The following is a 27,554-nucleotide window of genomic DNA, read 5'->3' as shown; positions in this document are numbered from 1 at the left end:
GGCATTACATTGTGGAGTAAATGTTTTTGAGTGGATCATGATTGCATGACTGGGTCGATAGAACTAAAACGTCCTCAGGCGCGCCTAACAGCTGCTGCACCTGCTGTGTGTGTCCCACTTGGACTGTGTGTGTTGTGTGCTTGTTGTTTTGATGTTTGTTTGATGTGATGAGCGAACCTGACACATTCCTATCAACTTATCCTTGACATGGCAAATAAATGATTGAATTGAATTGAATGTGTGCTGTAGGCAACCTGAGAGCTTAGAGGTAGTCGCCATGCAAAGAATGTATGGAAAATGACTGCATTGAGAATTGGTCATTGGTGAGGCAGCCACCACTGGGCGTGGAGAGAAATTTCGCGCCGCCCAATTCGCCCAATCTCGCCGCGGGATCAATGGGTCGCCGGGCGAATCTGCCGCAGAAAGTTAAAAAAATTGAACTTTTGTGAATCCTGGCCGCCGCGCCGCCGAGTTCTGCGATTCGCGCCGCCTGTGCCGCCGCCGCCCACTTTGCGCGAATTGTATTGACTTTCTATGTAAACTCACCGCGCCGCAGGAAAAATTTGCGCCCGGTGTGAACACAGCATTACTAGCATCTGCTTCCTGTTCTCAACCAGAAACGGCACCCGTATGCATTTATAATGCTGTAAGAGAAGCATCATTCATTTAGACTAACCCATATATATATTTGCGCTTCAATATTCAGTGGCCTTGAATAATTTACACATTAAGAAAACCTGATTTTACCAATACCGTGAAAGAGCGGAAGGTGATACTTTTCTCTTTTTTTCTTGTGTGGTGTTATCTTGCAAATGAGATGCACCGCAAAACAAATACTACATGTTTGAAGGTATTGAACAGAGGAGGGCTGCGGGTATGGCTGTTCCAGGTTGGGGCTGGGGTGTGAAATGTACCTCAGGCAATGTAAAATGAATACAAAATGGAGTTCTCACTGCATGACAGCGTTTCTGTTTACCATATTAAAATGGTGTGCAATTTTCTGTGACAAAGCCGCGCTGGAACATGGATTTAGGTTGTTTGTCGTCTGAGTAATTTTTGTTTCACTTGCAGGGAAATTAGATGTCACTGTCGTTTTGTAAACCTGGAAGGATGCGGTTTGAGAAGTGTGAACCTGACAAGATGATTGGAAGAAGGAAGGCAAAGATAAAAACAGTTGTCTGCCAGGGCCAAACTTTAGTTTGAGAAGTGTGTGTGGGGGGGGGGGACAAGTATTATGCGATGGGAAATATTTTGTGCGCGTGAGGAACGCACACGCGTGAAGCTCAAATCATGCCTACAACAATTTCCATTTAACCATACTCTGCTGATTATGGGAAAGCCGGAACCATATATTGAAAGGCAATGTTGCTGTTTTTCTGAATTAAACATACTATCAGTTATCTAGCTATAATAGCTAATAGCTTCTTCTATTTGGGTGGTAATGTCCCATGTCCCCCCTGTCCCCAGTGGAAATTGTGTTGTGGTGTTGGAAATGACCTGGTGGACCGTGGCGGACCAGTGAAGAGTTCCCCTTCCCACTGCTGTACGCATCATCATACAGTTTATGGTCATAATAAGAACTTTGGGGATTTAAGAGTCCAGCCCAAATCAGTTATCTACACTTCCACAGTCTGAGAAAAGATATCTTTAATTTTCTCAGTACATAGTAGAGGCTCATGGGGTGTATTTGGACCAACTGTTGACCTTGGGTACTTGCAGTGCTTAGCTGAGGCACATGTCTGGAATGATAAACATGTTTTTTTCTGCTCTGTTTGGGCACTGTTCATCTCCCTCTGTCTAGTGTGATCGTGATCCTGGCACAGTCTCAGGAAGGGGCTTTGGAGGCAGCCTGAACAAAACAGCCCTAGAGGCAGCCAGAACAAAACAGCCCTAGAGGCAGCCAGAACAAAACAGCCCTAGAGGCAGCCAAAACAACCGAGCTTGTATCCAAACTGGAGGACAGACGGTTTGATGCTATAGTGATTGTGTTTGTTTTCTGCTGTTAATTGTCAACAGTAGAGGTTTGTGTGTTTCTAGAGGTTTGTGTGTTTCTAGAGGTTTGTGTGTTTCTAGAGGTTTGTGTGTTTCTAGAGGTTTGTGTGTTTCTAGAGACTGGTGGGCACATGTATTCATTCACTGCTGTTGGCCTACTTGCTAAACTGCAACCTCTGAGCACCATTCCTGGTTTGGGCTCTCATTTGGTCGTGCAGAACCCTTGGTGCTATCATCAAAGACTGAGGCAATAGGCATTTTGGAAATGTTTGATCCATCTAAAGGCGTTTGCCAGGATCACGCAAAGTTTGCCTGGAAGTAGGTGGAGCTCTTCATGGGATTAGTAGTAGTTGTTTATTTCAAACCATGCAATGTACAGATATCCACAAGACAAAACAACGCTCACAACAATACTGAGAGTATTGGTATTGACAGAGTATACTGAGAGAGAGAATACTGAGAGTATTAGGAGGCAAAGCTCGTCCATTCTTGCCATCATGGAGAATAACCTGGAAGGGCACAATATTTCATAGGAGGTTCAGGAAAATAAATTAATAGCTTACATTATTTAAATAAAACGTTCCTTGGAACATTTACTGCGACTCCTCCCAAGCAACTTTAATATTTCATATTCTAGATTCAAGACCCATTTATTCACCATGTATATGGTTTACACATATAGGACTCTGACTAGGGTCATGGACTACGCTGATGAAGACGACATGGGACAGGATGCAGGACAGGACAGTGCAAAGAAACTTTACGCACAAGGATATCGATCTCCTGTGTACAGTAGCTTAAAGCGTTCGCTTCTGTGCTCATTCATCTATTCTCACACCTAGTTCGATTTTTATACTATGTGGCACACACATCCCGTTGGCGTGAGAAAGGCATACCTGCGCCGCCTCATTCAATTATTCCACCCCTTCACTGACAGTTATGCCTATTGTTTTTGACTATTGACAGTAGCCTTGGCTGAGAGCCCTTGACGATTTGCATGACCAAACTGGCGCCCATTGTGTCCATGACGACAGTAGCTCTGGTCAGAGTCCAGCAGTCCCAGCGTTCTCCACGGCACGCGGAAACACACCCACGTTCAAAGGCTCTGACCGCTGCTAAGCCTCTCTCTCGCACGCTCGACAGAAATGCCGGAGTGTGGATTTATTTACCCCAGCTCCTCCCAGCTCCCTCCCTCCTCCTGTTCTCTCCCGACGGTCTCCCCGTCTTTAGCAGTGTTCCGGGCGCCGCCGCCACGCTCTCTGATGGTCATGCAACGCCAGCCCTCAAAGTGCCCCATTTCCAGGATGGCTGGCTGGCCTCTGTCTGCTCTCTCAGGTGTGGCTCGGCGCCGCGGTGGCACGCACAGCCCGGCCCCCGTCAGCGGAGGAGGCGCCGGAGGGGTGGTGGGGGTGAAGGAGAGACGGGGGGGGCAGAACAGAGCGGAGCGGGTCACAGCGCCACCACTGATGTATACGGAGTGTCAAGCACGCCAACCGCCGCAGCAGACTGCACAACGCTGTCCCAATAAAGTAGCAGGTGCCGGAAGACGGGAGGCAGCTGAAACGCAGGCCTGAGGGAGGGAGGGAGGGAGGGAGGGAGGGAGGGGGAGAGAGAGAGAGAGAGAGAGAAACGCAGGCCTGAGAGAGAGAGAGAGGGAGGGAGGGAGGGGGAGAGAGAGAGGGGGAGAGAGAGAGAGGGGGAGAGAGAGAGAGGGGGAGAGAGAGAGAGAGGATGCACATAATCTTACAGACTAGGGAGTGGAAAAGTTGGGGAAATAATCGATCTCTTTTATCCACTCTCTCTCCCTCCCACCTGCCTTCTGTCACCTTCTCATCTGGAAGCTTCTGTCTTCTTCTCGGTCTCTTATTGGAGCTCTGCCCCGTACTTCCTCTCTCGGCTCCCACCATTTCGGATGTTAAGTCGAGGTTAATTATTTGTCAACCGGCTGACGCTCACACACCCACTCACTCAACTGCGGCGCGGGGATTTCCTGTTTCCTTAAGAGGGCCAGCTTTAATGTGCCCTGACATCACGGCTAATGATAAAGGCCTGAAGGTTGTATTATTGATTGGGCTTGTAGCTTATTTGGTGTAAATAAATCACGCTAGCGTCCTCGCTCCCTCGCAGGCATCTGGAATGCCTCGTCCTCACAGGCACCTCATCAATATTGTACCGCGCCTCCGGGCCCTGACCGCACTTGTTACATATCAATCGGCGTAGCCGTGTTAACCTCTCGCTGTTCTGTGGCTGCAGGCGATGATACCGTCAGGGGCCTTGAAGGCTGGGAGTTATCGGCTTTCTCTGGTGGTCCTTGCGGGCTGCTTCTGCTCGGCCTTGCAGGCCGTCTCCGCTGGGGTTTGCCCCCATATGCTGTCCTCCCGCTAAGAGCATGGTGTTAACACTCATTTTGATTGAGGGTGTACAATGTTGGGGGCATCGGGGTGAAACTCATTAGCTCGGTAGGAGCTAACCTGAGTGTGAGTTAATGCTCTGGCCCGGTTGGGGACACCCCTGGACTTCCATAGTGTTACACGTAATGCTCATGTAATGAAGGGATGCTTCTGTTCATATTTGATTAAATAGTGTTTTGTGTTCAAACTGATGAATGAACAGTGGGGACGTCAAGTCAAAGTCCGGGATGCAGCAGCTTCATTAGCTGGTTGATTCATGAGCTTCAACGGAAGAGCACGACAGCTCTGAGCCAAATAGCGTTATTTATGTACTTGCTAGTTGGGCAGGATGCGCAGGTGTTGTCAGCTTGTTCTCTGTAGCATGTCAGCTTGTTCTCTAGCAGCGTGTCAGAACATGTTAGATAGATTGCCATGTGCACTAAAACTAATTTCACTCTCTTCACTGACATGGATCTCCTCACTCACATGGACCTGTAGGGCTGGAGGTCGGGCTCAACCAGCTACTCACACACACGCACATGTCACGCACACATGTCACACACACACGCACACGTCACACACGCACGCACATGTCACACACACATATCACACACACGCACATGTCACACACACATGCACATGTCACACACACACGCACATGTCACCCACACATGCACATGTCACCCACACATGCACATGTCACCCACACATGCACATGTCACACACACACACACACGCACATGTCACACACACACACACACACACGTCACACTGCAAAACAGGTCAGCAGAATGCTCACAATGACCTGCAGCCAAATCATAGAAATAGTCACAATGATGGAAATTCCAGGTTCACCAATCGCATCCAAGTTCAGTCTGCTCTTGCACTATGATCTGGACCGAGGGGTGAAAATTAACTTTTTGGCTCACGGAGAGTCACCTGCCAAGGGGACTGTAGATGAAAAAATCTACCGGCCAAGTTTGTTTTTTTTCTTCCGAAATCTAGTCGCCAATTGGAAATTTTACCTGCATTTGGCCGGTGGCAGGTGTTAATTTTCCGCCCTGTCTGGACCTACAGTACAGTACACAGTAGTACTTTTGAAAAGCCCCGTCAGCTTCCTGGCTGCTTTGTGCAGTTGGAACAACATCCAAGATAGACTGTCTCTAATTACTGTTTATCATTTTGAAGCTTGCCAATCAAGCCTGTTGTCAGCTCATTCATCTGCACATCGCTGAACTGTACTGTAGATTTAAAAAACATAACAACAACATTTACTCTTAATTGGCTTCCCAAACAAGCATCATTGAAGTGAAGATACTTAACGCAGAAATGCAAAACAACTTCAAAGCAGAGTCTGTATAAACGGGTTCCAAGGTCTTTCCCACTTTCTTTTATATTCTCTCAGTTTTTGAAGGCATTTGGAAAAGCTGCACCTCATGTTCCAGAGGCCATTAATCTAGTCATTATTAGTTTAGTCTGCATCATTAGTTTTTCTGGCTTGTGGAAGAGGCCAGAGGAATGAATTAGCGGCTTGTTGTTCTAACGCAGGGTGAGATCAGGGGGAACATACATGTGGATTTAAAACAGAGTCGGTCCACTTTTATCCGTGCTATCCCAGCCTATTCTGCTGGACCGATGGGACATTTACATTCTAGTCCCAATAGAGCATGTATCATTAGGCCTGTAGCCTGGGGACTGCAGACCTGGATGTGATGAGTAGGCTATGAAAGAGGGAGAGATGGGGGGGTTGAAGGGAGGAGGGAGAGGTTGAAGGAGGAAGGAAGGATGAACTGAGACATAGAGGTCAGAGGGATGGAGAGGCTGTATGAGCCGGGAGGTCCTCCCTGGTTTAGTATTCTGTTCACTCCTACTTAACATAAGACGGGACTAAATCAGAGAAGGGAACAGACGTCTCCCTGACCAGGAAGTGAACCGTGCCGTCTAGGGACATGTGTGTGTTACAGATCCCTGGTTTCCAGCAGGGCCAGTCTGTTGGTTCTCCTCCGTCTCCAGGTTCTTCTCTCCAGTCTGGTGAATTATTCTGTTTGTTCCTTTCAGCTCGGTCCCCAGGTTCAACCCAGGTTCCTCACAAGTTCTGCAGGTTCTGCCCAGCTACTGTCTAGGCTGCTGGCCCAGTACAGCTCTCTGGCCGCGTCTGTTTCCCAAAGCTATCGTACCAAAACTAATACCGTGTTTCTGCAGCCAACCTCCACTCACAGCTCTCTTAAAACAAGCAAGGTTTCCCTTCAAACACATTGAGCTCATTTACTTGCAGCGCGACGGCCAAACATCGGTTCTATAGTCGTTAGCTAACCTACCTACAGGCCACCGACCGCCTGGGCAGTGTTCTTGATCTGGCCAACTGTTGTGAAGGGATCTTTCTACACCAGGGAAATCATTCTGTCATCCATCACTTGTTTTCTGTGGTCTTCTGGGTGTTTTGGTGTTGCTGAGCTCACCAGTGCGTTCTTTCTTTTTCAGAGGGATTTGGCCACACCTAATGTTGCTGCTGTCTCTCTGATGGGTTGGTTTTTGTGTTTCAGCCTAATGATGGCTTGCTTCACTGATAATGACAGCTCTTTGGATTTCATATTGAGAGTTGACAGCAACAGATTCCCAAATGCAAGTACCACACTTGAAATGAACTCTAGACCTTTCGTCTGCTCCTTGTAAATGAAATAACGAGAGAATTAACATACTAGACTCGACACTTGACTTGACAACAGCTGAGCAGCCAATTGTCCTATTACTTTTGGTCCCTTAAAAAGGAGTTACCACATATAACATTTGTTGTAATTCCTTCACCGTTCACCTAATTTGGATGTAAATACCGTCAAATGAAAGCTGAAAGTCTGCACTTAAAGCATATATTGAATGTTTCATTTCAGATCCATTGTTGTGGTGTACAGGGCCAAAATTATGAAAATTGTGTCAATGTCCAAATATTTATGGACCTAACTGTAGATGTCCAATTAAAGACCGATCTGATTTATGGTTTATGAGAATAAACGTTTTATAGGTAAAAACCGCAGGTCCCCGGGCACTCAAAACCAGAAGGCGCGGAAGGTAGGAGAAAAAAAGCCTTTATTAATTCATATTGGACTTAAAAATATTAAAACCGGCATGTTTCCACTGCGCTGGTCTTCCTCAGGGCAGAGAATGGTATAAATGGCAAACATTCCCAGGAACGTTTTATTTAAATAATGTAAGCTATTAATTTATTTCCCTGCACCCCCTATGAAATATTGTGCCCTCCCAGGAGAATGGCCACCATTCTCTGCCCTGAAGAACACCAGCGCAGTGGAAACATGTCGGTTTTAAATATTTTTAATCCCAAATGAATTAAAGGCTTTTTTCTCCTACCTTCCTCTCCTTCTGGTTTTGAGTGCCTGGGGACCTGCCGATGTTTCCCTCCCAAACCCCCAGAGCACCTGACAGACCTGTATCACCCTGCTCTCACCTGAGCGCCAAGCTGAATCTGCTCAATGTTTTATAGGTGTTGCCACATTTTCAACATACAGCAAAATCCATGGCGGGCATTAAGGGTCCAAATGGCAAATTTGTTCCTCATTAGGGACGACGTGTTCCAAGTTTCAAATGTCCCAATGGGGGGGAAATGTAGTATAGTGTGCTACATCGCTTATAGCCCCACCCAGGGTCAAATCCTAGTGACTCTTTGTTATTCATGATCTGTAGTTTGGGCCTGGTGGTTTTCTGTGTTTTTGCTCCAGGACTTCAAGACTTATTCAAGCATTTCCAGGAAAAATACCACCAATTACAATAGGCTTCCTATTCTTACCCCTAATTAATTTTATTTATTAAGCACTTTTCATTGTGTGAGACGATCTCAAAGTGCTTAAGCAATCACAAAGTCTGGAGTTAGGCTAGTGGTCAGACTAGCTGTCGGTCAGAGAGGCATCTCAGATATGTAGACATGCTGTACCTGTCATATCGTATTTGTGCAGCACACTTAAAAAATACAGCGATCTCAATGAGCTTCAGAGCTATAATGTGATCGTTATCATAGTTCCCTATTTAGCTTGCCAAGTTAGTCATGTTTTTTCCTGTATGCATTTGGAAAGAGCTTTCTGTTTTTAATTATACCCCACAGCAGTCAAATTCATTTTTTAAATGAAGTTCCTTTCACTGTTTCTGCACTCCACTCACACTCAATTTTTCACATGCGTTTCATGGCTAATTTCATCGTTTCTCATTAATTCCCTTTAATTTAATAGTTTCTCATACTGTACATTCCATTTAATTAAAACTGGGTAATTAGACAGTTAACCCAAGGACCTTGAGCTGGTACGTGTCTTTGTGTATAATGACTCTCTCAACTTGTTCGTCTCCGGAAGGTTCTGGCGCGCTGCAGGTCCTTGCTATTCCACTCACTCACATGCTCCTCTCTTTTAATCCATCTTGCTCCGTGGAGCTTAATATCTCAGCCTAGTATTCATCTGTGGAACGTTGTGTGGTGCCGTCTGCCCCTGATACATGTCTCACACACACACACACACACACACACACACACACACACACACACACACACACACACAATTTAGTTTTATCCATTTCCATTCATTGAATATTATCTGAGGGCCTCCTATTTCTTAACTGCATTGCAGATAAGATAACCAGCATTATTGTATTCACTGTTTTATCGTGTTGCTCTCACCTCAACTGTCCCCTTATAATTGTCTCTCCAATGGGGCTCTTTATCAGAGCACTTGTAGTGCTAATTCAAATGGTGAGTGTTTTACTGTTATTACATGCAGGATGGATTGGGTCTCGGCCCACAGATTCACCACGGCCCACGCACACACGCACAACACTAATCCCCTTGATTGCGGTTCATATCTCTGTCAGCGTGGCCAAAGCGGAGAGCTAGTGTGTGTGACTCACAGTTACTAGATATGGAGCCAGATGATGTTGGCCGGCAAAGAAGGATGGCACAGACAGAATCATGATTGTACTGGCATTCAGCCTGCTACTTCCTCCCCTCCCCCTCCCCCTCCGCCTCCCCCTCCCCTCTGTAGAGGAAGATGGTCTGCTCTACCTTCTTCTCCCCTCCCTCTCTCTTCTCTCCATCCTAAACCACCCTAAAGCCTTGGTTCTACTCCCAAATGGACACGTACACGGGCAGCTGTGGACGCGTAGGGGCTCTGTTTATACAGAACTATAGGACTGGGGAGAGCCCACCTGAGCACTTCACAACCTCAGTGTACTCTACTGCACACTCCCTCTGCTCTCTCTCTCCAGTGTAGTGGTGTTCTATCTCTCTCTCTCTCTCTCTCTCTCTCTCTCTCTCCCTCTCTTTTGCTCTCTACAGTGTAGTGGTGTTCTGCTCTACCCCCCCCCTTCTCTCTCTCTCTCTTTTGCTCTCTCCAGTGTAGAGATGGTCTACTCTGCTCTATCCCCCCCCCCCCTCTCTCTCTCTCTCTCTCTCTCTCTCTCTCTCTCTCTCTTGCTCTCTCTCTCTCTCTCTCTCTCTCTCTCTCTCTTGCCCTCTTCAGTGTAGAGGTGGTCTACTCTGCTCTCTCTCCCCTCTGTCCTCAATGTGATTTATCAGCCCATAGTGAATGATGTCGCTCTCTCCTGCTCTGCCCTCCCTCTCTCCTCCCTCTCTCTGCTTAGATATAGGGGGCGGCTGTAGAGCGGGTCGTCCAATGATCGTCGGGTCGGCGGTACCAATCCCGGCTCCTCCTGTCCACATGTTAAGGTCTCCAACATGAACCCCAAATTGCTGTGCTCTAATGAGCAGGTTAGCACCTTGCATGGCAGCTGCAGCCATTCGTGTTTGAATGCCTGTGTGAATGGGTGAATGAGAGGCAATTGTAAAGCACTTTGGATAAAAGCGTTATATAAGTGCAGTCCATTAGTCTAACCCATTTTTACCATATATTTACCATCCACCCTCCCTCTCTCCTCTCATGGTAGGGGTGGTCTGCTATCTCTGCTGTCCTTAATAGAAGCTCCACTAACTGTTTATTCATTGCTGTTTATTCTTGGGGCGGCTGTAGCTCAGTTGGTAGAGTGGGTCGTTCAATGATTGAAGGGTCAGTGGTTCGAATCCCAGCTCCGACTGTCCACATGTTGAAGTGTCCTTGAGCAAGACACCTAAGCAATGAGCAGGTTAGCACCTTGCATGGCAGCTACCGCCATGTGTGTGTGAATGGGTGAATGAGAGGCCATTGTAAAGCGCTTTGAGTGCCGCTAAGGTGGAAAAGCGCTATATAAGTGTAGTCCATTTACCATTTATTCATAAGGATTGCTGTTAGCTGCCGCTGAGGCAACCACTATCGCCATTTAAAACTGCAGACTGGTATCCTTCTCTCCCCTCTCCCAGCTGGGCATCGTAAAGTCGCTACTCTCCGGGTTTGCATCCTACTTGACCGGTCGAACCTACCAGGTCACTCGGAGAGGATGTTTGTCCAAGGCATGCACTATAACCACTGGGTGTCCCTCAGGGTTCAGTCCTTGGACTCTTAACTGTTCTCTCTGTACCAAATCCCTTGCCTCTGTAATCTCCTCACATGGTTTTTCTTATCACTGCTATGACGACAACACTCAACTATATATTTATTTTCCCCCCATCGCACACGTGGGTGCTGACGCACATATCTACGTGTCTTGAAGGACGAAGGGGTCTCTACCCATCTTTCACCGGAGACTCCAGACTCCCCTGGGGTCCTTCTCCACTGACCTCTCCACTGTGTAACTCTTCACAATGGTTTCCCAATCTTACTTCAACTTTTGGCACATGGCACTTTTTTTCTTCTTTCATTTGAATAAAAATGTGATTTCTTTTGAGTTACAGGCACGTGCCTGCTCCCTTTCATTTGGTTGATATGCAGTCTCTGCAGTCGTGGCTGACTGTTAGTGCTGGTAGAGTACTGCTATAGGATACGATTTTTAAGTATCTATTATGATCCAAGATGCAAAACTGATCCTAGATCTGCACAGGTTCAGGTAAGAAATTATCTAGTTTTAGAAACTAACTCAAAAGTAATTAATAATCTGATTACTTTTCACAGAGTAATTAGTCAAGTAATCTAATTTCAATTTAGAGAAAGTAATCAGTAACTTTACTTGATTACTTTTATTAAGTTACTTGACCAACATTGGTGATGGAGTATGTTAGTCTTTGCTTCCATTTTTCCATTTTGCTTCCTTTTTTCAGTCGTGTGTGTTGCTATGATAGCTGAACTTCTAGAGTTGTTATGCTCCTTCATGAATATGCATGAGCAGCAGTTAAATTAGTAGAGGATGACACTTTTGCGCAATAAATGTCTCATCACCCGAGCATTGCTTCTGGAGGAATTTTAATACAGTAGGCTGAGATCTTTAAACTGGAAATGGCCCCCTAAATCCTTAGAACCACCATATAATTAATCTATGGTTGGTGAGTGGTTTTTATTGCCCTTTCTATTGCCAGAGAGCAGCTAGTCACCTTGTCAAGTTCAGGGGTTTTATTGCCGTTTTAATAGATTGTGATGAGCACAATGGTGATGGATGTTGTCTCGCCCACCCTCCCCTCTGGCTCTCCGTGTTGATTTTACCATCACTAGAATGCTGCATTTCCCTTTTGAATGGCTACGCGGGGGCACATATGATTGGTAAATTGAGTTCACCACCGAGATTGAATGCAGTGACCCCCATCGAACGCAAACACTGTAATGGTTTCTTAAGCACATGTCATATATTCCAGGGGCGGGACAGGAGTGCGGGTGTGCAATAGGTCTGGAGAGAGAGAGGGAGAGAGGGAGAGAGGGAGAGAGCTGTAGAATCCACAGATAACATAAATTTGCCGGGAGGGATAGGGCTTCTCGGAGAGCAGTGTTTGAGTTTCCATTGGATCAGCCGCACTGGGGGGTACGCCTGAATAATTCCACATCAGGACAGCGTAGGTGTCTGCATAGTAATTACTCGTATATGTGTTATTTTCTGGGCTGACTGTTTAGATTCTTAGCTCTGCCTCAAGTGGTCTGCGTTCTTTCCTGAGAAGGAATGGAGGATCGCAGTCTTGTGTGTAGATGAAGAGAAGGAGAGAGGGCTGGGAGGAGGAAGAGGAGTAGGGAAGGGTGCGGATGAGCCAGGGGTGAAGAGGAAGAGTGGGAGGAGGAAGAAGAGGGAGGTTAGGAGACAGAGGAAGAGGAGGAGGAGAAGCGGAAGGCTGAGGAGCAGGAGGAGGGAGTTGAATGAGACGGGAGTCGGAGGATGAGAAGAAGAAAGACTTTCGGAGGAAGGGGAGGAGTAGGAGGAGAGTGGGGAGATGGGGGTAAGAAAATGAAGAGGTTGATGGGAAGTGACAGACGGGGTTTGGAGGTGCAGGTGGGGCGGCGAGGTCTGCATTCCCCCCATAATCCAGTCACAGCAGTGTGGAGTGTGGCTGCACCTCTGCAGCGGGTCCCTCTAATAGCTCCATATTTCACCGAGGAAAACGCCCCGCCACCAGCGACATGATGTACGACAGCATCTCTCTCACCCCGAAACCTCCGCCCTACACCCCCCCCTCGTTTCCCCTTCTCCTCCCCTCCATCGCTCCTACTAGCTAACATACCTCCTCTCTCTCTCTCTCTCTCTCTCTCTCTCTCTCTCTCTCTCTAGTTTGACAAAGCCTATGCCTACAGCATCCGCCACATGTTTGGGAAGGAGGGCAAACGGACAGACTACACCCCCTACAGCTGCATGAAGGTGATCCTGTCCAACCCTCCCAGCCAGGGCGATCACCACGGTGAGTCTGCTTAGCCGCTGAGAGATGCTGCACGCGCACACCAGCTCATCGCTCCGTCATGATCACCCCCGTAAGTTAATGTAGCTCGACAGCAGCCGACGTGCCGAACGGCGTTATGAGCCGCCGCCGACGCCATATATCCGTCCCGTGAACTCAGCCGTGACGAATGCAGGGCCCTGTCGGATTTAGCGCGGCTCTCGCGCATTAACGCGTCCTCCCATGGCTGACGCCAAAGTCTGGTTCGTGCCCTCATACAGATAATCTGCAGCATGTGTACGCCTGCATGTCTCTCTCTCCCCCCCCCTCCGACACGCTCCCTGCTCATGTCCTGGTCTTCCGAGGCCGTCTGCTCAGCAGATTAACACGGCAGCATATTTGTCGAGTTTGTAGCCGTTTGTTCAGTACGCGTACGTGAGCGCGCGTTTCCCCTGCTGCTCTCACTACGTCCCCTCAGAGACAGTGGTCTAACACAGTGTGGCGTTCAGCAGTGTTTGCTCAGTGTGTGAGTGTACAGGCGTGACGGTGTATGTTTTTCCTCTCATCCCTTCATCTGCTCTTTTCAGGTTGTCCATTCCGCCATAGTGACCCGGACCTGCTGAAGCAGCTGCTGCAGTCCTACAAGGTCCCTCCCAACGGGATCATCCAGGTGAGACGGGCAGGCAGGCAGTCCTATAAGGTCCCTCCCAACGGGATCATCCAGGTGAGACAGGCAGGCAGTCCTATAAGGTCCCTCCCAACGGGATCATCCAGGTGAGACAGGCAGTCAGGCAGGCGGGCAGGCAGGCAGGCGGGCAGGCAGGCAGGGAGGCAGCCAGGGAGGCAGGCGGACGGGCAGGCAGGCAGGGAGGCCTCAGACCCTGGGGCCACATTTACACCTTTTATCTGTGTCCACACAAGTGTTTTAGCACCGGTTCAGAAAGAATCTCCATCAGGGCTGAAAATTAACACCAGCCACCGGCCAAATGCAGGTAAAATTTCCAATTGGCGACTAATTTCGGAAGGCTGTAAAATAAAATATATATACTTGGCCGGTAGATTTTTTAATCTGCAGTCCCCTCGGCAGGTGACTCACCGTGAGCCAGAAAGTTAGTTTTCCCCCCTGATCTCCATCCATACTAACATGCCTGAAAATGCATATCACATGACCTGGGCATGCGCGTGTAGGTAGGAAATAGCAGTAACTAGGATTGTGTCTTCCCAGATATTAGCTTAATTGCAGTTACACTGTATTGCTTACCTGAGCAGATACAGTAGCCAAGGTCAACACTAATAAACAAACGCATCCTATGACACTCTCGCAAATACGTGTCTCCCTGAGATCAACTGCATGGTCTGGGAGGATTGACTTTGAACTTGAACTCTTTGTTCATCTCTAGTTCAAATGTAATGTTTTTTTAATGTGTCGTATGCATTATATATGTGCAGGCTGTATTTATTCACCACTCAATCTCACAGTCAATGTTTCTGTCCAAAGACAGCTTACAGTTATTATTTCATTATGGGGGACGTGGGGCCAAAACTGATGTGCCACTGTATGTGATGTTATAGTCAATGGTATATGATGGTGGGTAATCAAGTAATGATATGAAATGTTAGCGTTGCTTTGGAGGACCTAGCAGTGGCTGCCAGATGACCTACTTTAAGAAATGAATTTGTTGGCCTACAGAAAGATAGGAGTGGTAGCCTATAGTCCATGGTATAGTAGGCTAATTAATAAACCACATCTCAAGAGAACTTTACACACAAGCCGACGTTAGATTAACACCATACAACAACATATTTATAAATGGAACAAAAAAATTATGAGTGTTAATGTCCAGCAAGGAATAGAGAGTTTAAATACAAATAAAGTTAATCAAGATTAAAATCAAAGTTTGTGATGAAGAAGGAGTAGTCGGAGCAGTAGTCACATTATAAAAGGCAGAATTTAACTGCACAACAGTCGGAATGTGGGATGTCTGCGTCATTGTTTTAAAAAGTCACTTTCTGCCCGTCCAGACGAAAACGCAATCCGGAGTTTCCAAAGGGAAACAGACACAGTAGAGTTTTCAAATGTCTCAATTTTAGGGGCTTGAAAACGCCCGAGTCGCATGATCGCTAGACGTAAACGTTTTAAGACGAAAGCGTATTAGTGTAAATGTAGCCTGAGACTTAGTCAACACAGAGGTCAGCTCAACTGGTATGCCCACTATTTCTTTTTTTGGGGAAAACGCTGAAAAACAAAGTAGTGTAATCCAGGCGTCAGGGCAGGACCCGTCTCTCTGGTCTCTCACTGACCGAGAGCAGGACCGATGTTACTGGTCTCTCACTGACCGAGAGCAGGACTGATGTTACTGGTCTCACTGACCGAGAGCAGGACCGATGTTACTGGTCTCTCAGGTGCCCTCAGCACACAGCAGCATGAGCAGAGCGCAGAACCATCAATAAGGCCTGGTTCTACTGCTATAAGGCCTGGTTCTACTGCTATAAGGCCTGGTTCTACTGCTATAAGGCCTGGTTCTACTGCTGTAAGGCCTGGTTCTACTGCTATAAGGCCTGGTTCTACTGCTGTAAGGCCTGGTTCTACTGCTATAAGGCCTGGTTCTACTGCTGTAAGGCCTGGTTCTACTGCTATAAGGCCTGGTTCTACTGCTATAAGGCCTGGTTCTACTGCTATAAGGCCTGGTTCTACTGCTATAAGGCCTGGTTCTACTGCTATAAGGCCTGGTTCTACTGCTGTAAGGCCTGGTTCTACTGCTATAAGGCCTTGTTCTACTGCTATAAGGCCTGGTTCTACTGCTATAAGGCCTGGTTCTACTGCTATAAGGCCTGGTTCTACTGCTATAAGGCCTGGTTCTACTGCTATAAGGCCTGGTTCTACTGCTATAAGGCCTGGTTCTACTGCTATAAGGCCTGGTTCTACTGCTATAAGGCCTGGTTCTACTGCTATAAGGCCTGGTTCTACTGCTATAAGGCCTGGTTCTACTGCTATAAGGCCTGGTTCTACTGCTATAAGGCCTGGTTCTACTGCTATAAGGCCTGGTTCTACTGCTATAAGGCCTGGTTCTACTGCTATAAGGCCTGGTTCTACTGCTCTAAGGCCTGGTTCTACTGCTATAAGGCCTGGTTCTACTGCTGTAGCCGCTCGGCTCTGCTCTGTCCTCTACCCAGCGCTGTCCTCTGCTCTGTCCTGTCCTGTCTTCATCACCCTGGTCCCTAACCACAATACAGCTACCATGGGAGCTGTTGTCCTCCACAGTGTGAGTTTATAATATGTGTTGAGCGCAGCACAAAGAGACGGGCAGCGCATTCACCACAAGGTGGATGGATTTATTAACGGTACGGGAACAGGGGAATTCACTCACTTTTTACCCCCACAACAGAAACGCTTTGCAAAGCGATGCATTTTTGATTTAACACTTACCAAGCTGTAATTGGATTATAACCGTGTAAAATGTAACCATTAACAGTTCAAAGCAGATTTAAGCAGTTTTGCTGAAATTCAATTTGTTTTTTTTAAAATGACTTGGGCAGTTAATTTTTCTGTGAGATGGGTATGAGATGCCTGCTTAGAGAAGGTTGTGGCTACAGTGCAGTATGTGAATAGGATGTGTACGCTACAGCAGGAAACTGCCTCTAGGCCACACAGACGTGGTATACGACCCTCCCTCCCTCCGGTGGTATATGACCCTCCCTCCCCCCGGTGGTATACGACCCTCCCTCCCTCCGGTGGTGGTTATATGACCCTCCCTCCCTCCGGTGGTATACGACCCTCCCTCCCTCCGGTGACTTTACAGCTTTGACCGCCTCCGTATCCGTGTCTTAACAAGGAAGCTGCTTCATATTTTAAAGTGCACTTTTTAAAGCACTTTCAATGTGTTCTCTCAACACATTAACGCGGGTTCAATGGCGCAGGTTCAAATGGAAGCTGTAAGGTCTAGCCTGCTATGTTCCTACCGAGTTACGAGCCGTCACACTTTAATTTAATTCACGGCTCCTGTTTTATAAGGGTTGTAAAGCTCACTTGAGAGTGTCTTATTGAGAACAGACACCCACACGGCCTTGGCATAATATAGAGGTATTATGGTCCTTACTTTCTGAAGAGGTCTGATTGGCAATTATCTACTAACTATCCCACTAAGACCTGAGAATATGGGCTAATGACCATAATGGGATTGCTGTGCATTTCAGGGGCCAGTGACCTTTATTTACCGCAGACGCGCGCACACACATGCACACACACACATGCACACACACACGCACACACACTAGCAATGTGGCTTCTCCATAGGGATCTACCTCTCACATAGTACATTTCAATGCTCTCCGCCTTTATATTAATCTCAAAACTCTTGAATGAAGCAATCAGTCAGTGTGCTCTACCTCCCCTCCATGTTCCATTGTGAAAGCAGAGCAGGGTAAAACTCGACTGAATCAATGATGACAGCTCAAAACTGTTCCACGTCCTGCTGGGCTTTGAAAAATTGAAATAACCTCTTTCTTTCGCATTCAGAAGTGTCAGCATGTCGCCTCGCAGGCGAGCATGCTTGTATTCAGCCGAAATGATCCTCCATGTAAAATGTCCCTTTTCCATCAAAAAGACCAGCATGAACATAAGTGGAGGGTCCGGACATGTGTCTTGTGGATGTGTTTATCAGAGCGTTTCAGGTCAATTCAGTTTTCTTGTCGTGTTAACACTTTTTCCGTTTGGATACTTCCCTATAGCTGCTCGCTGAGGCGTCTAACTCTGCTTGTCCGCCGCGCCGGCTGGCACAGGCCTCCGAGGCCGGCGTTCTCTCTCTCTCTCTGAGTTTATGCGAAGGAGCTTTATTTTTAAATATTGATTGGCCCGTGGACCCAGTAACCTGCCATCGAGGACTTATAGGAACTGGAGGACTGGGTTCTAATTGAGTTGGACAGCAGAACCCAAGGGGAGCTCATCTGGTATCAAATTAGATGAATCACCCTCACCGCCCCCCCTCCCCACAGACACACACACCCGTCCCCCCCAGCACACCCCCACCATGCAGACTTACTGGTGGAAGAGGGAGGAAAGGAGGGAGAGGAGAGAAGAGGAGAGGACACAACCCTATCCCCCCGACCCCTGATTCATCACCATGTTGGCCGTTAGTCTAGTGAACAGTATTACGAGGTGTGAGATGGAGAGAGAGAACTTGAGAGAGAGAGCTCATCAATGAGTCATTAACATGCGTTTCATCAGCCCTCTCAACCTGGCTCTGTTACTAACGCTAGCGCCGACTCTGACAGCACGTGCCTCGGGGGTCAAGCAAACCTACCAGGGGTCATGGAGACCAGCTCCCCCGACCGTCCTCAGACTGGCCGTCATGACAAGCCTGGACAGGGGGACAGTGTGGCCGTCATGGCGAGCCTGGACAGGGGGACAGTGTGGCCGTCATGGCAGGCCTGGACAGGGGGACAGTGTGGCCGTCATGGCGAGCCTGGACAGGGGGACAGTGTGGCCGTCATGGCAGGCCTGGACAGGGGGACAGTGTGGCCGTCATGGCAAGCCTGGACAGGGGACAGTGTGGTCGTCATGGCAAGCCTGGACAGGGGACAGTGTGGTCGTCATGGCAGGCCTGGACAGGGACAGTGTGGCCGTCATGGCAAGCCTGGACAGGGGACAGTGTGGTCGTCATGGCAGGCCTGGACAGGGACAGTGTGGCAGTCAGACATGTTGCCGCCGTCAAACATGGATTGATGTGATGCTAATCCCTTCAACACGACTTTTCTTGTGTGGAGTCATCTTCGTTAGATAACACTATAATGGCTGTTGGTCTGTGAGATACCGAGTTCAGAATTCAGTGTGGCAATATGGCAAAACACAGCTTGTCAAAGCCTTCAGGGCCTGGCCTGACATTTGTAGTGACCCTCATAGGCCACCGTACAACATTGTCTGCCATTCTGCCCGACTCTGGCTTGTGATTGGCAGTGAGACAAAAGTGAAAATTGCCATTTTATCACACCTTGCTGTTGCTGGAGATTGTATTTCTGCACCTGTCGCCAGACCACTGTTTGTAGAGAGACCTAGGGGAATACTGCAGGCCAGCGGAAAGGTCTAGTCGATGGCTCCACAGCTTAGAAAACTCCACAGGAAAATTCACTGTGGATTGCGTAGAACTATTTTGTGCCTCACATTGTTTGGCCCCTCAGAATGTTCCTTTCAAAATGACATATTTAGTTGGGCTGTGTAAGCTGTTTGGAGTATAATATTAAGACGTTTCACAAGTAGTCTCTCCTCTGTGTGTCTGTTGAGTGCTAATCTGTGGCGAGTAGCTCGTGTGCTACTTATAGAGCTCCACTTTAATGGCCTGGCCCTGACGTAGCGCCATAATTAGCCACAGCTACACACCAGGGTCGTAACACAAACGCTGCACGGGGAAAATTATTCTTGTGCCGCACAGAGCTGTTAGCCAGTGTTATTGGTCAATGTCAAATTGTATCTCCGAGCGTTCAACATCCACGTTTCATTTACATTAATGGTCTCTAAATCAGGTGGTTTGTCTCGTCTCTCACCTCTGTTCACCCCTCTCTCTCTCTCTCTCTCTCTCTCTCTCTCTCTCTCTCTCTCTCTCTCTCTCTCTCTCTCTCTGTCTCTCCTCTCTCTCTCTCTCTCTCTTTCTCTCTCTCTCTCTCTCTCTCTCTCTCTCTCTCTCTCTCTCTCTCTCTCTCTCTCTCTCTCTCTCTCTCTCTCTCTCTCTCTCTCTCTCTCAGATCATGGAGCTGGTGAAGGGGATGCACTACCAACTGGCCTGCCAGAAGTACTTCGAGCTGACACACAATGTAAGGACGCCTCTTATTTGGAGCAGGAAGTTATTAGGCGGCGGTGGGTGGGGACTCGTTTCGGCCCATGGGGCAGCCCTGCAGCCCAGACGTGGAGGCTCCTGAGAGCCCCGCTTCTATAATCACATCCATCATTAGCTGTCACAGACGCGCAATTCTTCTGGGTTTATTATGGCACTTTAGATTAATTTAGTGTGAATGTATAATTTAGTTGATCTAACACCTTTTAGTGGACACCTTTTAGACCGGCGGTTTCAGACTCGGTTATTAATATGCAATACTTATTTCGAAGAAAGTACGAGAGAAGGGAATCTATTCATACAAGCCGTTCAAACATTATTTATCACTATGTTCTTGTGGTTTATTACTATTGGATCAGTCAGATTTCCCAGACTCCTCTGCTCTGACCATGCAGGTGATCTGGGGTATCTCTGCTGGGAAGTCACTAATGAACGTAGGCGGGTAAATGGTAAATGGACTGCACTTATATAGCGCTTCTCCACCTTAGCGGCACTCAAAGCGCTTTACAATGGCCTCTCATTCACCCATTCACACACACACGCACACACCAATGGCGGTAGCTGCCATGCAAGGTGCTAGCCTGCTCATTGGGAGCAAGTTGGGGTTAGGTGTCTTGCTCAAGGACACTTCGACATGTGGACAGTCGGAGCTGGGATTCGAACCGCTGACCCTCGATCATTGAACGACCTGCTCTACCAACTGAGCTACAGGCGTCCCACAGGTCTCAGGTCGTGCGCTGGCGACCCCCGCTCTGTCGCCGCAGTGTTTAGTTTTTCAGATCGTAGCCCCGGCCAGGTAATGCGGGAGAAATGCTGTTGTTCTTTGTTTCTTCGCCCCGGTGAGACGGCACTAATCCGGAGTGAGACGTCCGTCAGGATTAGTTTTTTTCCGCCCGTCCGTCTGTCCCCTGCACCCTGGGAGCAGCGGCGGTGACGGGGGCAGTGACAGGAACGTCACCTCATACCAGAGCTAGATACGCACCACCACAATGCATGCTTAGAATATGCCGTGTGGCAGTTTAATTTGATGTCGGAGGGAGGGAGCGGTCTTTGAAATATAAAAGGTAAGCCTGTCAGAATGTTCACGGCTGTGGTGTGGAGGAACAGACCCTGTCTGAGTTTGTTACTAATATCCTTGACATGTCTGCCTGCCTGTCTGTCTGTCTGTCTGTCTGTCTGTCTGTCTGTCTGTCTGTCTGTCTGTCTGTCTGTCTGTCTGTCTCTCTGTCTCTCTGTCTGTCTGTCTGTCTGTCTGCCTGCCTGCCTGTCTGTCTGCCTGTCTGTCTGTCTGTCTGTCTGTCTGTCTGTCTCTCTGTCTCTCTGTCTGTCTGCCTGCCTGCCTGCCTGCCTGTCTGTCTGTCTGATAAACCACCAGTACATCCACAGACTGGTGTTAATCCCCTCAACACACATGCTTGCTCTTCTTCTCATACATCACAGTTTGTCATGATGTGAACCGTTCTGACCCAGCGTTTGACAGGCCTGTTTATGATAGCTTTTATCACAGAGTTAACTAACTCCAACACTTACACATACAGCATCATGAATATCTCTGTCCTATTCTACAGTATATCAAGGTAGTTACATTCGCTTCACCGGAACAATGATTGTGGGACTGGAGAAATGATTGGGGGACAGGAAGAATGATTGCTGCTATTCTTGAACGCCGCTTGCAATTCTTGCAATTTGCCTTCAGCACTAGATTATATTCTTTAGTCACTTGTTTTATAAAGGAGATGCACTTGTGAGTTCTGGCAAGTAGTAGGACAATGGCTTTTCATATGTTAAATGCTATTATTGTAAATCACTTTGAATAAAAGCTAAATGACTAATGTAATGATAGGCAACCGTATGTACTGTATAAGAGATTTATAGCAGCGGGGGAAAGTAAACTTTCTTTCACAATTTGCAGAATGAATAAAATAATTGTACTAATATCTGCAGACACATTCCCTTGGGTGGGACACAGCGTTCGTAGCCGTCTGTTCTGAACAGCCTTAATTGGATCAGATAATAGCCTGTATTAATAGTCTGGCTGGCTTCGCTTCTACAGATTCTTTACTGCAGAACATCCATATCTCTGTATGAGATCATAAAGGTCTCCCTAGCAACGCGGCTCCTCCGTTGTGATGTATGGCTCTGGTAATTAATGAGGTTATGATTCATATTGGTGGGCCGTAGCTTCTCATTTAACACTGTAATAAGCTCAAATGGTAGTCATCAAGAACTTATTATTAACAGTGACGGGTGGGCTCCGAAGGCGTTGGTGGTGGCGTCCTGAGGGGGGTCGGAGGTACGGTGGCCTGGTGGGATCCAACCGCTAGCCCGCCACGCCACAGTCCCAGGGACGGATAATTGCCCAGAAATAAATAAGATGGCAGCTCTGATATACCGCGCGCTCCAGCAGCCTCAGAGAGATGAATGGGCCCAACCCCTCCCTGCTTTCCTTTATCAAATCCACATTTATGAAATTCATGAGTCATATTTTAGTCCTGACTGGAGCTACGGGCCAAAGTGTGACATTAATACACCCAGTAAAGAAGACCCGTTAGTCTGGCCCAGTAAAGAAGACCTGTTAGTCTGGTCCAGTAAAGAAGACCTGTTAGTCTGGCCCAGTTAAGAGACCTGTTAGTCTGGCCCAGTTAAGAAGACCTGTTAGTCTGGCCCAGTAAAGAAGACCTGTTAGTCTGGTCCAGTTAAGAAGACCTGTTAGTCTGGCCCAGTCAGCAGAACAGCTCTGTTTGGTCTCCAGCGCTCCGGCCTCTCCTCCCCTTGTCTGGTCTGGACGGCCTCCCTTTCTGCCCTCACCCCCCCACCCCCCCACCCCCCTCTTCTCTCCCCCTCCACCCCCCCACCCACCCCCCTCTTCTCTCCCCCACCCCCCTCTTCTCTCCCCCTCCACCCCCCCACCCCTCTCACCTCCCTCACCTCTCCACCCCACCCACCCCCTTCTTCTCTCCCCCCCACCCACCCCCCTCTTCTCTCCCCCCCACCCCCCCACCCCCCTCTTCTCTCCCCCTCTCTTCCGCTGGTCTCAGTCTCTGCTGTACCTCCCAGCTGCTTTCCGACCTGCATCAAATAACACCGTCATGTACCTCCTGATGTACCTCACCCAGTCTGGCCAGATAAATTAAACCAGTATCTCTTTCCTCCTGCAACGTGCCCACACTGGGATCAAACCCAGGAACTCTGATCTTCCAACACACATGAACCGCCTCTCTCAAACACCGCTACCGGTTACCGGTTACGCCACCGAACAGCTAGCTGCTCCGATGCCGCGTGCGAGGGCGGTGTTTACACCGAGGGGCGAGTTTAATAAGTCAAGCTCGGCTTCCACCAGCAAGGTGTTCGTCCTAGAGCTGCCTCAACACCAGAGCTGGTCCCTGGTGCAGAAAGATGGCTGCCGCCCCCCCCCCCCTGCACACCCCTGGAAGCATTTATTAAAGGTCAAAATGTAATACTTCTGTGATGAAATATTTACACTAGGGCAATAAATCAAACAATAGCCAGAGTAATGAAATGGCATCCGCAGGAGCGCACCAGCAGACCCATGCGCCGCTGAGATGATTGGTGGGGAGGGCAGGGGTGGGGGTGGGAGAGAGATTGCGCTCCAGCGAAATCGCCACGGGTTGATGTGTTTTTGATACCCGGTCGGTTGAGGCGGTTTCATGTTTTTATGCATTTGTCATTTATGTTGGGCCAGAAGGCCAAGTGCCGCTCCGCTGTCACACGGCTAATGCCGAGCTGGTTTGAAGCGCTGAGGCGATCGAACCTGAAAGGTTCCTCCACACAAGTGCACACCGCAGGTGCGCCAAGGAGAAACTCAGTTAGTCGTCACGCGACGCACACCCAGTCAGAGGTATTTCACAAAAGCAGTGTGGCTTGCGTCATGTACAGCGCATAGAACCAGGCCTACTGTAACTCTCTAACCTCTGTAAGAAGGAGAGGGGGGGGGGGGGGGGGGGGGTCAGTGAAGTCATTTCTACTATGGCAGTCTTTCATAATCAGACTTCAACTTGCCATCCCGTAGAAGGGCTTTGTGGCTGAAACGTCTGTTGTCTGTCTGGCCGTGCGCTATGAGAAAGTATTGCACTTAAAATTGGAGTAACACATCTTAAAATTGGACCTACCTGTGAGTGCTTCTCTGCTACTTCCCTGTTGAGCCTCACCATGGCCTTAAAGATCTTGTTTTCATTTCAATTTCATGGTTGACTGTTCTTTTCACGCACTTGACTCTTCTCACAACTGTCTCTGTTCAATTGTGTCTCCTCAGAGATAACTATCTCCATGTTATGTTGTTTTTAAAATGTACACCCCCTGTGTCCTGTTGTATGGAATATTATTAGTTTCTAGTTCATAACTAAATGTCTCTGTTCTGTATTGTGAACTCAAGAATGTCTCAGAGCCTAAGGGCGGATTCATAGTCGACGCAAACTACATAAGCGCAAGCAACGCAAGCTTCACAAGGCCACGCAAGATCTCGTTGCGTCCTACAGAACGCAAGCTCTGGAGTCACGTTGGAGCTTGCGTTCACAACGTAGCTTGCGTTGTTTACGTCGACTCTGAATCAGGCCTAAAGGTTCTTGTTATGTTCCTTAATGTTCTGTAGTGTTCTCAGAGCGTACAGTTCTTACACGTACTCCTCTGTTGTGCGTTCTCCGAGCGAACTCGCTCTTATGTCCCGTTGTGGTTGCAGATCGAAGACGCTGGCTTCTCGCTCAACCACCCCAACCAGTACTTCACAGAGAGCCAGAAGCTGCTGGGAGGAGGGGGCAAGGAGGTGAAGAGAGAGCTGGAGCCCCCGCCACAGAGAGCTCAGGACTCCCCAGCCTCCAGGGGTCCCGCCACCCCCCGCCCGACCCCTGGGAACAGCAGCTCCGCCTCCACCTCCCAGGCCCTGCCCGAGATGACTGAAGAGCTGGACTCCTTCTTCCAAGACGCCTGACAGAGAGAGAGTCTTCACATTCAGGGCTCTGTCCAGATGAGAGCTACACTAGACATCCCCAGTACTTGTTTTACCTGTAACCCTTTTCCTATTAATTATGAGTACCCAAGCTTTTACAGCAAGTGATTTATACACATTTACTCATTATGCACATAACTCCAGTATTCCCCTATTTTTCACTCTCTTGCCGTACATGAAGTAATGGAGTGGATTGCTGTGGATTTGTTGGCTGACGGGTTTAATGGCGTGTGTCGCCGAGCTTGGCTTTTCACCTTGAGCTGTCGTGCGGTTGTAAAGTCATGTTCAGACCTCGCCGTAACATCAAACAACGGAGCAGTTTTTTCCATTTAGTTTTTCCCCCCCGTTCCCGCGGCTTCGTTTTTTTCTCTCCCCCCGGTTTGAATGCACGTCGGAACTGATATTGGCGCAATTCCATTAATTCTGCCGTCGACCTAATATGCATGAGAAAGCCTGTTTGTTCAGTTCACCCCTCCCCATTGCGTCCTCGTCCCTCCCCCCTGCGTCCTCGTCCCTCAACCACCCGGCGTCGAGCTGAGATTGTTTATCAGCAGTCTGAGCGCCCTGACAGAGACGCGCCTGCTTGCTCGGCTATGACCAGGACATTTCTTAGCAGCCCCAGAGGCCATGTTTTGTTTTTGTTTGGAGGAATGAGCGTAAACACCGTCGCCGTTCTTGTCATCGCCTTGGAAACAGGCCTGGTGGAACTTAACCAATGCCCAACCTGTCAGACGGTATTTGCATTCTCACCTCTCCTATAACGCTCCTCCAGATGGATTATTCAGTCAAAAAAAAAAGCAAGCTGTCCGAACACTCAAGTTAAAGTGTCCTTTTAATGTTTTCTTTGCAGATGTTTCTTGTGCACTCACTCCCGTTTCTCATTCATGTGAGAGGGAACTCTGGATATGAGTGCTGGGCAGACTGCTGGGAATGGGCTGTATCAGGGATAGGGGACATGTTGAAAGAATGTCAGCCTACAAGGGGAAAGGTTCTGTATATCCCCCACTAGCACTGGGAATAGTACTTAATTTGTCACACTTTCATTATTTGTAAGGATGGTGAGAAAGTTTGTCTGTAACATTGAATGTCTCCAAAATAAAATAATGCTTTATGCGGTACTTTGCTTGTGTTAGTAATGTTAACTCATTGTGTGAAGTGGGCTTGGGTAAGGAGGAAGGTGATTGGCAGAAGATCACCTCCAGATGAGGGGTTTATTTTGCTCTGCTCCTGGATGGTGTAATCTCAGACACCTGAGATTCTGTTCCAGTGCTGAGATCCTGGATCAGTTTATCTTATTGAAATACACTGTGGGGTGGAGGTATAGTCATGTAATTAAGGCTGAAACTAATTAGAATCAACCATAATTAATGCTTGCTCAATTAAGATGATGTAATTGGAGAGCTGTGCAGAGCTGGAGGAAAGCAGTCCTCCATCTAGTCTTCATTATCAGGCCGGCCCCATGGTTTTGCTGATTGTTCTCAGTACTAACCACAGCATGTTCACCACCCCTCTCTCTCTCTCTCTCTCTCTCTCTCTCTCTCTCTCTTTCCTGCTAGTTCTTTGATGGCTTGGTGCTCGCCGGTCCCCTTGTACTAGCGCCGTCAGCTAAATTTAGATCCAATTAGAGCTACAGAGGCCTTGCCTAACTGAAATGGGTCCTCTGGTCGTCCAGAGGCATGTAATGGGGCTATTAATGCAGATGCAGTGAAGGCTTGCCCTTTTTGTTTGCAGATCCTTTTGTCCACGTTTGTTTTGATTATTAATACGCAAGTGCCTGATCCAAGACTATTCACAATTCTCAGATAATTGTTAACCTTTGAAAGCCACCGGGGGAAAGATTTCCTTTTTTTTCCGCCCACATTGTTGCCCTAAATTACATTTTTTCTGATCCCTTCTGGGAACGGTTGCATAAAGATAGGTCCTTAGACTTAGATCTGATAAGTCTTTATTCGTTTGTTTTTTAAAATCTGGATATTGAAATTGACTCTAAAAGGCCACTCAGTAATCCTCACATGTTTCTACTTCACAACAAAACCTGGCAACATTCACCACAGGTCACACAGTTCATCTCTGACTCATACCAACACTGCAGCATAAACACTTGGTTTTCTAGAGGCATCCAGCACGCTGGCTGCCAGATACTGTAGCTGGAATTAAATTGGCTTTTGGAATCTGAGCTCGACAGTGAGAGGATTTACACGACATAATAAGGCAGCTGGGTTTTAAACAGTGCACAGCTAGGCCTTCTGTCAGACATAGATCTGCCTGTTTCATCATTTCATAACACTGTCCCTTTTCCTTCTCAAGCTTGTCGCATGTTGTCATCGCCAGTTGCCTCTTCACCTTTACAGATTGATGTACAGTCATTGAGACCACTGTACACACCTCCCCCCACTGCCACCTTGGTCTCTTCCACTTCTCAGAAGAACCAGCCATGTATAAGACCCGTTCTCTTGCGGCTTTGTATGGATTATGCAATTTAATGTTTCAGTGTGAGGCCGTACACACTCTTAAAGCCAGGGCCGTGTCCCTCCCCCCACTTACAGGGGAGGTAATTTCATCCCATTCATCTCCGGGAAGTGAGATGGATGAGGGGGTGCTTCTTGGCCTACATAGATCTATGGTGTGTCTTGGCGTACTGATCCAAAATGCATTTGATTTGGCTCTTTTATGCA

At 48.0% G+C, this 27,554-nt stretch overlaps 1 protein-coding gene across 1 annotated transcript in view; it reads left to right on the top strand.

Annotated features, from left to right (window-relative positions):
* Positions 1 to 25,006, top strand: part of prim2 (DNA primase subunit 2) — a 58,084-nt gene extending 33,078 nt beyond the window's left edge. The window contains exons 11-14 of the mRNA XM_084458543.1: positions 12,990 to 13,116; positions 13,680 to 13,762; positions 19,828 to 19,896; positions 24,613 to 25,006. Of these exons, the coding sequence (XP_084314669.1) occupies positions 12,990 to 13,116; positions 13,680 to 13,762; positions 19,828 to 19,896; positions 24,613 to 24,861 (528 nt within the window). The 3' untranslated portion in view covers positions 24,862 to 25,006. The remainder of the gene's footprint in view (positions 1 to 12,989; positions 13,117 to 13,679; positions 13,763 to 19,827; positions 19,897 to 24,612) is intronic.
* The last annotated feature ends 2,548 nt before the right edge of the window (positions 25,007 to 27,554 follow it).

This window comes from Borostomias antarcticus (genome assembly GCF_949987555.1).
Source record: "Borostomias antarcticus genome assembly, chromosome: 25".
In the NCBI taxonomy this organism is placed as follows: Eukaryota; Metazoa; Chordata; class Actinopteri; order Stomiiformes; family Stomiidae; genus Borostomias; species Borostomias antarcticus.
Note: the sequence above shows the minus strand (reverse complement) of the source record. Positions and strands in the feature narration are given on the sequence as shown.